At 54.2% G+C, this 13,627-nt stretch overlaps 6 protein-coding genes across 6 annotated transcripts; 4 read left to right on the top strand and 2 right to left on the bottom strand.

Moving 5' to 3' along the window:
- Window positions 1–290: 290 nt before the first annotated feature.
- COCCADRAFT_84341 (uncharacterized protein) lies at window positions 291–1,775 on the top strand (the record flags this gene model as incomplete). The annotated part of the gene is made up of 4 exons (XM_007709679.1): window positions 291–356; window positions 497–816; window positions 912–1,020; window positions 1,071–1,775. The coding sequence occupies 4 exons, from the start codon at window positions 291–293 to the stop codon at window positions 1,773–1,775; spliced, it is 1,200 nt and encodes a 399-aa protein (XP_007707869.1).
- Window positions 1,776–2,122: 347 nt separating this feature from the next.
- On the bottom strand, window positions 2,123–2,545 carry COCCADRAFT_84326 (uncharacterized protein; the record flags this gene model as incomplete). Its single annotated transcript, XM_007709678.1, has 4 exons — window positions 2,123–2,191; window positions 2,278–2,342; window positions 2,395–2,426; window positions 2,478–2,545. The coding sequence occupies 4 exons, from the start codon at window positions 2,543–2,545 to the stop codon at window positions 2,123–2,125; spliced, it is 234 nt and encodes a 77-aa protein (XP_007707868.1).
- Window positions 2,546–2,673: 128 nt separating this feature from the next.
- Window positions 2,674–4,919, top strand: COCCADRAFT_84592 (uncharacterized protein; the record flags this gene model as incomplete). The annotated part of the gene is made up of 3 exons (XM_007709677.1): window positions 2,674–2,710; window positions 2,758–3,400; window positions 3,449–4,919. The coding sequence occupies 3 exons, from the start codon at window positions 2,674–2,676 to the stop codon at window positions 4,917–4,919; spliced, it is 2,151 nt and encodes a 716-aa protein (XP_007707867.1).
- A 376-nt stretch (window positions 4,920–5,295) lies between these two features.
- Window positions 5,296–6,022, top strand: COCCADRAFT_32951 (uncharacterized protein; the record flags this gene model as incomplete). The annotated part of the gene is made up of 2 exons (XM_007709640.1): window positions 5,296–5,491; window positions 5,616–6,022. 2 exons carry the CDS (start codon window positions 5,296–5,298, stop codon window positions 6,020–6,022), a joined length of 603 nt encoding a protein of 200 aa, XP_007707830.1.
- An 878-nt stretch (window positions 6,023–6,900) lies between these two features.
- COCCADRAFT_84413 (uncharacterized protein) lies at window positions 6,901–8,029 on the bottom strand (the record flags this gene model as incomplete). Its single annotated transcript, XM_007709676.1, has 3 exons — window positions 6,901–7,392; window positions 7,467–7,545; window positions 7,989–8,029. 3 exons carry the CDS (start codon window positions 8,027–8,029, stop codon window positions 6,901–6,903), a joined length of 612 nt encoding a protein of 203 aa, XP_007707866.1.
- Window positions 8,030–9,361: 1,332 nt separating this feature from the next.
- COCCADRAFT_84411 (uncharacterized protein) lies at window positions 9,362–12,900 on the top strand (the record flags this gene model as incomplete). The annotated part of the gene is made up of 3 exons (XM_007709675.1): window positions 9,362–10,379; window positions 10,455–10,714; window positions 10,765–12,900. 3 exons carry the CDS (start codon window positions 9,362–9,364, stop codon window positions 12,898–12,900), a joined length of 3,414 nt encoding a protein of 1,137 aa, XP_007707865.1.
- Between the last annotated feature and the right edge of the window lie 727 nt (window positions 12,901–13,627).

The following is a 13,627-nucleotide window of genomic DNA, read 5'->3' as shown; positions in this document are numbered from 1 at the left end:
GTAACAAGAGCCCTACGACCTGGTGGCAATACTCCTATCTAGGAGCGTGGCGGGTGAGATCATCATGGCGGACTTGATGTTGCGCGTCCCGCTAATTAGCCTGGAGACGTCATCCGAAACTAAACGCGCCGTCTCCATAACACAAGCACTGGGCCTTCCCACCGCTAACTTGTCGCATCCCCCGCTTTTCACGCATCTCTACCCACGCGCGCTACCCCGTAAAAGGCTTCCTCACCCCAAACACCCTACAAGGACACCAAAACACGCCAAATCACCCTCAAGTCGCAATCATGGCCGAGAAAGAAGGCGCCGCTGTGCCCCCTCAGGCAAAGAGCTCGTGGTCAAGCTTCCTCAAGGTACGGCACGAGACCATAGCGAGCACGCTCTGATGCTTGGATCGAGAAACCTCCCCAGTCTCTGGTGTGGGAAGGGCAGATGGAACTGCCAAAAAATATCTTCTTTGCCTCAGATCCGACTAGCTAACATTTGGCAATAGTCCATCGCCTCTTTCAATGGCGATCTCTCGACTATGACCGCGCCCGCCTTTATCCTCTCTACGAAATCCCTCACCGAGTTTTCGTCATACTGGACCGAGCACCCGTCCCTGTTCGTCGCGCCTGCCGCCGAGCAAGACCCTGCTAAACGAGCTATGCTGGTGTTGAAGTGGTTCCTAAGCACATTGAAACAACAGTATGCTAGCCGGTCCGAGAAGTTGGGTAGCGAGAAGAAGCCCCTCAACCCCTTCTTGGGGGAGCTATTCTTGGGTAAATGGGAAGATGAGGCTGGCACCACGCAACTCGTGAGTGAGCAAGTCAGGTACGTATGCATCTCCATTGGCTTGAGATTAGTGGGACGATACCATTGGGTAGGTCCGATATCTGTCAGTGGGCTTACTAACGCAATACGTCCAGCCATCACCCACCAGTCACTGCCTATGCTATCTGGAACGACAAACACGGGGTCCGGCTAGAGGGTTACAATGCCCAGAAGGCATCGTTCAAGACCACCATCAATGTCAAGGTGAGTCGGATATCCGTCTTCTTACATCATTCAATATTAATGGACAATAGCAAATTGGCCATGCCATGCTTCATCTGGATGGCTTCAACGAGAGCTATCTCATTACTCTCCCTCCCCTTCACATTGAAGGCCTTATTACCGGCTCGCCATATGTGGAGTTGAACAGCAGCACCTACATCCAATCTTCAACCGGATACACTGCACGCATCGATTACAGCGGAAAGGGCTGGGTATCAGGAAAGAAGAATACTTTCTCTGCAATTCTATATCCCGAGGGAAAGGAAAAGGATGTCATTTACAAGGCAGAGGGACAATGGAACGACACATTCCAGATCAAAGATGCAAAGACCAAGACTGTCGTTGACACATTTGACCACAAGACCACCAAGACGACACCCCTGACTGTCGCCGAAATTGAGGACCAGGATGACTTTGAGACCCGAAGGGCATGGAAGAAGGTTTCAGATGCTATCAACTCGGGCAACATGGAATTGACTTCGGCTGAAAAGACCATTATCGAGACTCGCCAGAGAGAGATGAGACAGCAAGAGAAGGACGAAGGTCGCGAGTGGGAGCGCAAGTTCTTCACTCGTGCAACGGAATACCCACTGTTTGAGCAACTGGCCAAGAAGATTGGCGAGAGCGTCAATGACAGCCAGACAAACGGCGTGTGGAGCTTTGACAAGCAAAAGGCAGACACGGCTAAGTCACCCTACCACCCGACTGTTGTTCCTCCGATCTACGAGCGAAAGTGAAGTAATGTATTTTGACACTTTTCTCAAACTCGAACGGTTGCTGTTCGTTATGGATTATGAGAGTTATAATGCTGGAAGAAGGATCAAGGCGAAGGGGAAGGACGACGGTGGTGAGGAAGGAAATTTCGGTGGGGTTTGTGCACAGTGTAAACCACGTATATGGGACAATGGGCAATGCAGATGCATATTAATGAAGGGTTATTGTCGACTAGGTATAAAATACTAAAGAAGTCCAACAAAGCTTTGGAGGTAGTCACATACAACATCAGGTCAGCACAGTGGTGATATAATTGCTTTTTAACTTGATTTTTTACATGTACTAGTACATTGGGTGAGGCACCAGGCTGTTAAGCATCTTTGGTCGCAGTCCGCTTGTTATTCCCATGTCGCTGCCAACACTGTCGGAATATCTCCATCTAGATAGATTGTGTTAGCTGCGTTCTGGTGTGGTGACTGTTCGGCTCCGTCTCGGCTTCCGGGCTAAGGGTAGCACTCGACCTACCTCTTGCTTGCACCCTCGCCAGTCCTTCTTGTCATAGTAGCAGTCGGTCAATTTGGCGTTCTCATCTGCAAAGAAGTCAATTGAGCTTTCTTTCCAATCCCACTCCGCTCAGTATACCTGCACAGCCTGTGCTGAAAATACGCTTGTCCCTGCCATCGCCATTAGCTTTGCTACTCGCAACCACCGAAATCGCCACCCACCAGTCATCGGGTTCGTCGTCAATCATCAACTGCGCAGCAGCAGCACGTGCTTTGTCATCGTTTGACATCTTGAAGAGCTTGGGATTCGGAATTGGTGGTGTTGAGGTCGAGTGACTCGCGCCGACGTACGTACCCTGAAGGCGCACGGACAAACTCGGTCCGCACTGGTGAACGTCACCATACTGTATCAAGCAACATGGCGTCCAAGAAGATGAATGTCCTGGTCTACTCGGGTATGCTGATTTAGACAAGATATGGAAAAGAAACTGATGCATCGTAGGCCATGGTAGTACCACTGAGTCTGTTCGTAATTGTATATACACTTTACGGCGATTATTGTCTCCTTCGTATGCCGTCATACCTGTCACGGGAGACGTGATCATCAAAGAGCCATGGTTCAGCACTTGCGCACTTCTTGTGTTCCCAGGAGGTGCAGATATGGCATACTGCCGTACGCTCAATGGCGAGGGAAACCGCCGCATCAGTCGCTATGTGAATGGAGGTGGTTCATACCTCGGCTTCTGCGCAGGCGGGTACTATGGAAGCGCGAAATGCGAATTTGAACTCGGCGACCCCAATATGGCTGTAGAAGGGGATCGCGAGCTCGCTTTCTTCCCTGGCACATGTCGTGGACTGGCGTTTGCAGGGTTCAAGTATGCTAGTGAGGCTGGTGCTAAGGCGGCCGACATCAAGATCCATAAGGAAGCTTTTGATAGCGCAACCGAAGGTGTTGCGGATACTTTCAAGAGTTATTATAATGGCGGAGGTGTGTTTGTTGATGCGAAAAAGATGGAGAGCCGGGGTGTACAGGTTCTTGCCAGCTACACTGAGGACTTGCATGTCGATTCTGGGGACAGCAAGGCTGCGGTTGTGTATCGGAAAGTTGGTGACGGTCATGCTATCGTTACTGGTCCGCATCCTGAGTATGTTTACTGTTGTTTGTACAGTACTTGTTGTCTAACTCTGTACAGATTCGCACCACAAAACCTCAGCGTCGTCCCAAGCTTGCCAAACTACAAAGAACTGATTGACGACATCGCTGCCACAGATGCCACGAGAGTTGATTTCATGCGCTTGGTCCTCGAGAAACTTGGCCTGCGTGCTAATGAGAAGGAACAAGCGGTACCGTCCCTCTCCCGCCTGCATCTCACTGCTCATAACCTAGCAGACGTCTCGGCACTCGTTGCCAGCTGGGCTGAAATCATCACTGTAGTCGATGGCGATGATTACATCAAGGGAGGCAATGATGTGTTCCGCATAGAGAAGGAAGGAACTGCTTGGAGCGTGAGAGAACTGAAGAGAGCGGTGAGTGCAGTATCGGAGAAACTACCTATACTGGCTGCTGTGACAGACGGCAGAAAGGAGCATGCAGATAAGGATTTCGGAGAGGAAAGCAAGAAGAACAAGCCCAAGACGGATGAGGAAGAGATTCAAGATTGCATTGAATACACTGCAAGTACCGATCCGGATCAGATTGTCGAGTATGAGAAGATCGTCAAGGTCGTGATTCCGCATGAGAAGGCGCTTCCATCGACAAAGGATACACCATTTCATCACGAAGCATACTATGCTAATCTTCATCATTACCATAATAAGCTGCGCAACCCAGCTGCGTCGTTTGGAAAGCATCTCATCTACGGTGAGGTTGTCACTTCTACAAACACCCTTCTCGAAAAGAATCCGTCACTACTCCGGAGTCTTCCCAACGGCTTCACCATGACTGCGACAACACAAATTGCCGGGCGTGGTCGAGGAAGCAACGTATGGGTTGCACCCAGAGGAGCCCTGATGTTCTCCACCGTCCTACACCACTCCTTCTCACTCAGCCAAAGCGCCCCAGTCATCTTCATCCAGTACCTCGCCGCACTCGCCATTGTGCAAGGCATCAAGGGCTACGCACCCGGATACGAAAAGATGCCCGTAAAGCTCAAATGGCCCAATGACATCTACGCCCAGCTCCCCGGCTCCGCCAACAACCCCGTCGTCAAGATCGGCGGCATCCTAGTAAACAGCAGCTACTCAGGCTCCTCATACGACGTCGTAACAGGTATCGGACTGAACCTCTCCAACGCACTGCCCACCACATCCCTCAACATGCTCGCATCGAGCCTCTCCCCGCCACTGAAACCCCTGACGCACGAAAAGCTCCTTGCATCCATCCTCGCGCACTTTGAGACGCTGTACGCGTCCTTTTGCCACTCTGGGTTTAATCGCGAGATGGAAGGGGAGTACTATGATTGCTGGTTGCATACAAATCAGATTGTTACGTTGGAGAGTGAGGGTGGGGTTAAGGCAAGGATTAAGGGGATTACGCGGGATTGGGGATTGTTGCTTGCGGAGGAGCTGGGTTATGAGGAGAGGCCCACGGGCAAGGTGGTTACATTGCAGAGTGATAGTAATAGTTTTGATTTCTTTAGGGGGTTGGTTAGGCGGAAGGTGTAGGTGGACTTGGCTTGTTTGGTCTATGGTGGGCGTTCATGTAGAGAAAAGAGGTACTCGGGATGTTTGCATGTTGGTGATGAATCTGGGTAAAGTAAAAGTTGTCGTCATTTCTGATATTCACGTAACAATACTTGGAATGAAAAATAGAACGATACCACGGAACAACTTCTTCGAATTCAACCAGGAACATAACGCGATGCTGTACCACCACCATCGCGAGAGCCGTAATCCCACTAGCCCCGCTTGGCAGACAAGGATGCTGCACCCCTGCCACTTTGAAAGTCGGGAATTTCCCCAACACCATGATGGCGCAACATCCAGCCCACCTCCAAAGGTCCCAATTGCGGTCCCCCCTTCCCACCAACAACCACCCAAAATGAATCTCTCCGCTTTCCGATCAGTCTTCCGATCTTCGACCGCGCCATCGATACAGCGACCATCTTGCAATTGGCAGTCCCTCACGCGCCCGCATCTCCAGCAAAAGAAACCAAGCACATACTCGTCCCCATTCTCGTCTACATCCCGATTGCAAAAGCGGTCGAAAAAGGGTGGAGGCAATGATCCGCGGATAAGTACGATTTCCCCCGCTCTTCCTCCCCTCACCATCCATCCCCCAAAACTTTCTTTCCTCCAAAAAAACAACTAAAAACGAAGCACAATATATATTTCAGATTTACTAACGTAAAAAATAAATAGCAAACATCCGCTACCACCTCTCCCACCCTATAACTCCGCGCCCCCTCCACTTCTCCCGCAACCGCTCCCTACGCCACTGGACCATCCACCGCGCCTGGCTTCTCTTCCTGCGCAAGCGCCGCGCCGCCGAAGAACGCGAGTTGGAGCGCCAATACAACAGCATGCGCGCCGCGTGCGAGCATTTACGTCTACTCGACGGTAAAGGCAATAGAGTGAGTGAGGAGGAGGCCGGGGGCCAGGGACCCGATGCGGGGAGGTTGGGGGTTAAGGGGAGGGAGGTGGGCAGGTTGTATCGGAGTGCGATGCTTAAGAGGGGGGTCTGGGGGAGTGTACCGGTTGAGTACGCGAGGGTTCAGACGGATTTTCCGTCTAGGGAGGGGTGGAATAGTGCTTGGACGAGGAATTAAAAAACTCCCCCCGGTTGGGATATATGAGTGTGTGTGTGGGGGGGGGGGGGGGGGGGGGGGGGGATTAGGATGTGTATTATATGAGGAAAAGACATGGAATTTTCTCTGTCTGATGAATAACCAAAACTAGCTACTACAACTACTTATCCTTCTTTTCTCTTTCTCTTGTTCCCATGTCTAACATGCTCTTTCATTAGAACTTTCAATCTCAGAAGGAGGGGAAGGGGAGGGTGCGGTTTCTTTTTTTAATCTTTTCTTTGTCTCTTTGCACAACGTACATACGTATATATATATAATATAAAAAAATGTATAATCGGGTAGCTCACACACAGACAAGACACACGTACACACATACGCACACATGACTCTAATACTCCCTACCAAAAAAATAAACAAAGAGAAAAAACACCAATCAAGCCTTGTCGTACATTAGAGGTAGAAGTAAAGAAACCTTCATGCCTTCTCTCTCTGTCTTAATCTCTCATTCTCTCGCAATCTCTTTTACCAAACACAACCAACAAAAATCAAGAGAGAGTCCAACAAGCAATACAAGCAGAAAACTCGCTCAGAACGGGAAACATGGAACTTGGAATAGAAAAAAAAAGCACCAGGCAAGAAACCAAGAAAAAAACAAGATTGGGGGGGGAGGATTTAAAACGGGTGTCAAAAAGCCAAGAAAATGGATGATATGGAAAAAATAGGAATTATGGCGATTGAACCTGTCCATAGAACGGGACATGTACTCCATGTAAAAAAAAAGCTTTTACTCCGCCCAATGCATTTTATGTCAATTGTGAGACAAAGAAGAAGAGAAAATCTTGGTTAAACGTGTTCAGCGAGCGAGTGAACGCTCGACTGCTTTTTTTCCTTTTTTGTGATTATAAAACGACGCATCCGCATCCTGGGTTTTCCTTCTTGTCGACAGAAAGAAGAGCGGCACGGGTAGCGGCTTCAAAGACGTCGTCGACGCCGTCGCCGGTTAGAGAGCTGCACTCGAGGTATTTGCGGGCGCCAATCATGTCCTTCATGTCACTACCCTGCTTGGTGGTTGTGAAGCGTAGCGACTTTTTGCGCATCTCTTCCTGGGCCAAGGGGTCATCGCGGAGATCCTTTTTCAGGCCGACGAGGATAATGGGAACCGTGGGACAGCGTTCACGGGCCTCTTCGGCCCATTTGTGCTTGACATTGTCGAGGGAGTCGGGCGAGTCGACCGAGAAGCCAATGAGGATAACGTGTGCTTTGCTGTATGCAAGAGGGCGCAGACGCTCGTAATCTTCTTGGCCAGCGGTATCCCACAGGGCCAGCTGAACGGACTTGCCGTCTACTCTGCAGTCGGTGACGTAGTTTTCAAAAACTGTTGGGACATACCGCTACGAGACGGCGTTAGCATGCTAAGTTGAAGAGGAAGGTGTTGTTGCCGGTGGCAACGAGTACGAGGACATACGGTTGGAAAGTAACCCAAGGTGAAGACGCTCAGGAGACTGGTCTTGCCGCAGGCACCGTCGCCAATAATGACTAGCTTCCTAGAGAGAGAGGATCAGCAGGGTGCGCAAGAGGTGCATGGTTTGGGTGCAGTGTCGGAGTGGTGCTAGGGTGTGACGCTGATGCAGGAGGGCCGAAAGCAGCAAGAATTGAGCGCGAGTCGATAAAAAGTGGACATGGGGATGGAGTGACATGGGCTATTTTTAGGCGGGCGAATGCTCGGACCGGGAGCGCCGTATGCAAGGTGTGACGCAAAAGCCGGGGTGCAACAGGCCAAGGTATCGACGCATGTCAAAGTTTGAGCAGCAGTCGGGCGGGTGGTGGTGAGGACGGTGTGAGTGAGACGGGGAAAGGAGGCGACGAAGAGGGGAGGTGCGACGAGAGCGAGTGATGAGAGCAGGACAGATCCGAGGATGGGGGAAGCTGAAGAGTGACAGGGGTATGTAGAATGAGAGTAAGAGAAAAAAAGTTGAATTGTACGCACCTGCGCATGACGGGCTCGCCGTTTTGCTGTTGTTGGGCCATGGCGGGTGTGGAGTGGAGGGGAGTGAGGCCGCGCGGAGGGTCGAAAGTGGAGGATGAGGGAGACGGGTGAGCAGAGGGCTCGGATACAATCAAGTAGCCGTGGTTGAGCGAGGGAGAAGTAGCGACGGTGGATGCAGCGACGTGTGTATCGCTATCGCGCGTGTGTCAACAAGCAGCGGCGCGGGCTGGGCGGACGGGCGTGGGCGTGGGCGTGGGCGTTGGCGTTGGGGGAGTGAGAGCGCGACGGGCAGCGAATGGACGGGCGGGCGGGCGTGGTGACGAGCCAATGAGCGGGGGGCGATGCAGCGAGTGAGGGAGTGAGGATGGTGGGAGGTGTAGTCCTCGTCGGCGGCGGAGGAGGAGGAGGTGGAAGTGGAGGTAGACGAGTGGTGGTGGTGGTGATGGGGATGGCGGTGTTGATGTTGTTGGTGTTGGTGTTTGTGGTAGCGGGTAGTGTCAGTCTCGTGCGACAGCGACGGCGGCAGGGGAGCTAGCGACGGCCGGGTGAGGAATGGTTCCGTGGGCGGCGGATGAGGCACACAGCACAGAGGGACGGGCGGGACCCTTTAATAATGGGCGTTGACGATCACGGCGGAGGCACGCACGAGCGCGGGCTAGGTGAGGCGGCGGCGGGGCGTGTATCGGTCGTGTCTGTGTGTGTGTGTGCGTGTACGGGTATGGGTGGTGGTGAGAGTCGGTGTGGGTTCAGGTGTGCTGGAGACTCTCTCTGGTACCTATGCTAGCAGCGCTGAGCGTGCAGTGATACGGGGGCGCTGAGGCGCAGTCGATGTGGTTGGTGCACAGCCGCCGCCTGCCTGTGCCTGCCTGCCTGCGCCCGCCCAGCGCCGGTCGCGCCTGCCCTCGCTCTCCTGGCCTTCCGCTGCCGTTGGACACGCACAGGCCGGACGGGCTCAAGGCAAGGCCGCCACAGGCAAGTGCAAGGCTGGCCCGCGCCAAGACATGGCACCTGCCGCCCGCGACACCTCCAACAACTGACGCCCTGCCGCTCTCCGCAAACACCAAGCCCTGCTCACCACCCGACTACGCTGCCCGCGAGCCTCGCTCCCCCCCGCCAGCAACTCCCCCCGCTGTGCCTCTACTCGCCGCCCATAGCACCCGCCCTCTCTGCACGCCGCCCGCCCCCGTCGAGTGCCCGGCCAGCCCCTCCTCCCGCTGCTCCACTCCCACCACCACGAGAGCACTTTTGTACACGCCCCCCGACCCATTCCCGCTCCACCACCTGCACTGCACTGCACTGCACCCCCGCTCCCATCCGGCCCATTGCCCTGCGAGTTCATGGCACAGGGCACCAGAGGTCCGGCTACGGCTACCATGCCGCCCAACGGCACTGCGACTGCGACTCACGATCCCGCCCCAACCCCCGTCAACCGCAAGAAGCAAAAGCGACGCGAGAAGGAGGCGGCTAAGAAGGCTGCACAGGAACCTCACCCGCCTGCCTCTGCACCTGCGCCTGCCCGGAATGGCCTGACCCCCGCCCAGCAGCAGCAGCAACAACCACAACAGCAACAGCAGCAACTTCAACAGCAGCAGCAACAGCAACAGCAATATGCCCATCCCGAGCTCGATGAACCCCCGTACGAAGAGGGTGCCTACTACTCCGACGATGACTACGAACACACATACGGCGCCAACGGCGACTACCAGCAGCCCTATGGCCACGCTCCCGTGCGCGGCAGTTCGGGAAAGAAGTCGCGGCGCAAGAAGAAGGCGCCCTCTGCACCCCCGCCGCTGGCCTACTCGCAGCATCTCCCCACGCGCCAGAGCCCCGCCCCAACCTCGCACTCGATGAACCGCTCAGCCTCCAAAAAAGACCGTATATGGAACACGTCCACGGCCGAGGAGCGAGAGCGCATACGCGACTTCTGGCTCTCCCTCGGCGAGGATGAGCGCAAGTCGCTCGTCAAGATTGAAAAAGAGGCCGTCCTGCGCAAGATGAAGGAGCAGCAGAAGCACTCGTGCAGTTGCACCGTCTGCGGCCGCAAGCGCACCGCCATCGAGGAGGAGCTGGAAGTTTTATATGATGCATACTACGAGGAACTCGAGCAGTACGCGCACCACCAGCAAGACGTCGCTAGTTTCATGCCCGAGGCTAATCATCGCTATGCGTCCAGTGCTCCTCATCCGCGCCCCATGCTCAATCCCCCGCAACCGCACGGTCCTTACGACGACGATGACGAGGAAGAGTACGACTCGGGCGAAGAAGACAACGAAGACTCCGAGTACGACAGCGAAATATCCTCCGAAGGCGATTACAGCTCCGGCGAACCGTCGCTGCCGCCCCCAGAGCCCTCCGACTTTCTCCAGTTTGGCAGCAGTTTACAGGTCAAAGGTATGCATACATATACACCGCCAACCACAACCCCCCAAACCCCCCTGCTGGGAGCATGCTGATTCATCCCTTTAGGTGGCATACTTACAGTCGCTGACGATTTGCTCAAGAACGATGGGAAAAAGTTCATTGAAATGATGGAGCAGCTGGCCGAGCGGAGAATGCAGCGCGAAGAAGAGGCACAATTCTCGGCCCATCCAAACATGCAGCACCGTTCCTACGCTGGCCACAGTCATAGTGCTCCCCCACCAGAAGACGACGACTACGACGACGAGGGGGAAGACGATGAGGACTACGACGACGACGAGTACGACGAGGATGAGGACGATGAGGAAGTGCGTATTTTTGTGCCGGATTCTCACTACTTGCAACTAATCAGCCCCAGGGGACCATGACGGAGGAGCAGCGCATGGAGGAGGGTCGTCGAATGTTTCAAATATTTGCAGCCCGGATGTTTGAGCAGCGAGTACTTCAAGCATATCGAGAAAAAGTGGCCGCGGAGCGCCAACAGCGATTACTCGAAGAGTTAGCGGAAGAGGACATACGAAAGGATGCGAAAGAAGCAAAAAAGGCAAAAGAGGCCCAGAAGCGAAAGGAGAAGAAGGACAAGCAGAGACAGCAAAAGGCAGAGGAAAAAGCTCGCAAAGAGGCGGAACAGGCTGCCAAGGAGGCAGAAGCAAAGGCAGCAGAGGAAAAGCGCCTGGAAGAACAGCGCAAGAAGCGCGAAGAGCAAAGGAAGAAGAAGGAAGCCGAGCGCAAGGCGCAAGAGGAGGAGAAGCAGCGCAAGGAGGCTGAACGACTGAAGCGCCAGCAAGAAGAGCGTGAGAGGCAGCAGGAGGCCGAGAGAAAAGCACGCGAGCAGAAGGCTTTGGAGAAAAAGGCTAAAGAAGAAGCAAAGCGCAAGGAACGCGAGGAACGCGAGGCCAAAGACAAGGAGGCAAAGGAAAAAAAAGCCCAAGAGGAGAAGGAGCGCAAGGAACGTGAAGCCAAGTCAAAGACGGACAACAACAACAAGGACCGCCCATGCAAGGAGGATCAAGCCGCCGTCGCAGCCGCTCACAACGCTGTTGCATCCAAAAAGGCATCACAAGCACCTGCCGTCGCACTACCTCCTCAATTGCTCAAGCAAAACTCGTCTACAGGAACACCCTCGCCCCATGTCACACCGGCTCTCCCAAAGGCTCCTACCCCGAATCGACCGCGGCAAACTTCGCAGCAAAACTCTCATGGTTCTTCACCCAAGACGCCTCATGCTACCATGGCAACGAGCAAGTCGACCTCGCCATCGTCACAGTCGCATGGACAGTCAATACCGCGGTCCATTTTGACAAAGCCTCCTATTCCACAGCAAGCAATGTCCACGCCACATGGCCAGCCGACATCTCCAATGCCCCCAATGGGCCCGCCACCGGGAATGCCAGGGCCACCGGGCTTGGGCATGGCCAATATGCCTCCAGGCCTGAACGGATTCGGAAATCCAGGGTCGATGATACCTGGCATGATGGGACCCCGCCCCAACATGCCCTTCTTCCCACAACCCACTCCACAAAGCTTTCGCGGATTCCCACCGCCAGGCATGTACACTCCAGGTGTGCTACCCATGGGCCGAGGATTTCCAATGGAAGGACCGCCAGGATTCCCTGCACCCCCTGGATTCTCGGCACCGATGCCCTCCGCCTTTCCCATGGGCATGCCGTCACATTCTCGGCAAGGCTCTGGGTCTTTTGAGCGACTCTCGAGCGTTGAAGGCCCAATTGCCGCTCCCCAAGCACAGCCAATCCAGCGACCAGCGCCCATCCAGCGACCTTCGAGCGTCAAGCCAGTCGACGACCCCAGGGGCTCCGATATTGACGAGCTTGCAAGCCATCTTGGAAGCAAGGCCCTGTTGGACGACGAAGATGACATGCCCGAGCTGCCTGACAGACGGCCTAGCCTACAGCAACACGGTTCTGTGAGAGCCCCATCATTTGGGTTTGCAGACATTCCAGGTTCACAGTATGGCTCATTTGGCGGGCCAGGTGGAGGGAGCATTTGGGGAACACCACCTTTGCAGGGGTTCAACTCTGGTGCCACGTGGGGTCATTCGCCAACCTCCAACATCTTCAACAGTCCGTTTTCAGCCCGAGGCCATGAGCGCAACCCGAATGAACCGCGTATTGTCTGGCTCCGCCGCATAGTCTGCACTGCCTGCAAGACGCTAGCTCCTCGCAGCTCCGACCCAGAAGGTTATGTCGACGCTGCAGAAGTGCACCGTCACGTTGATGCATCACGGGGTGCGGTTGAACCTGTCGTGTCCATGGACGAGATGAAGGAGGCTTGCGACATTCTTGATGTGACGCAAACCAACGGCGGTGGCAGCCTCGAATACAAGGAGGAAAATGGCCGGCTCTCGCACATCAAGTTCAGCGACAACGCGCCAGCTCCTCCACCTTTGGGCGAAATCGGTAGTCCCATTCCTAGTCACAGCGTGTTGGCCGGTGGCTTCGGAAGGTTTCCTGGACTTGGACCGCAAGGCTTTTGAGGGCATTTGGTCTCACTCATTCCACGTCCTATTTCTTTGGCAGCCGTGTTGTCTTTGGGTCGGCTCACTATGCCATATCTCTTCTGGACTTTTCTTGTTCGACTTTTCTCCCCAGATAATTCAGTCGCGCCTTAGCTCAAGCGGAGGCAATCTACTTCACTTTTCTTGTGCCAAACAAGCTATCAACTATTGTGCAGAATGTGATGTCTTGCCATGTGGGGTCACCGCTAACAGAACAGAGAGAGAGAAATTTATTGTCTGATACCAGCATTGCGAACAGCCAACTAAGCCATTGGCGGGTAGCATCGGGCGGCTCCACTCGAGATGCTAGGGTTGTAACGCGCGCGGTGGCAGTGTACAGTGAGAGGAGCGGTCAAGCTCTCCGCCCATCTAACGACCCCGCATTGGGCCAAGGTATGTAGCTGCAGCAGAAGCAAAAGGTAATTTCAGTAGCCCAAACAGGGTAGCAATGACTATGATTTGGCGTGGAATAGTGATTTGGTTCAGCTAAAGGTTGTTACGCGGCTGACCGTGTGCAACTAAGAATAGACTGAAGCCGAGGTGGGTGATGGTTAGCCAGGTACGAGTGCAACGTCATCCGAAGTGGAAAGAAGCAGCCCTGCAACATCCCTGCTAGCTGCGTGGGCGGGGTCTTTGCCTGCATCTGCCTCAGCACAACACTGCTGTACATCAAGAGCCACGCTCCCCGCTCTGAGGCCATTACCTG

The sequence above is a fragment of the Bipolaris zeicola genome, assembly GCF_000523435.1.
Source record: "Bipolaris zeicola 26-R-13 unplaced genomic scaffold scaffold_10, whole genome shotgun sequence".
In the NCBI taxonomy this organism is placed as follows: domain Eukaryota; kingdom Fungi; phylum Ascomycota; class Dothideomycetes; order Pleosporales; family Pleosporaceae; genus Bipolaris; species Bipolaris zeicola.
This window is presented reverse-complemented; position numbering and strand designations above follow the sequence as displayed.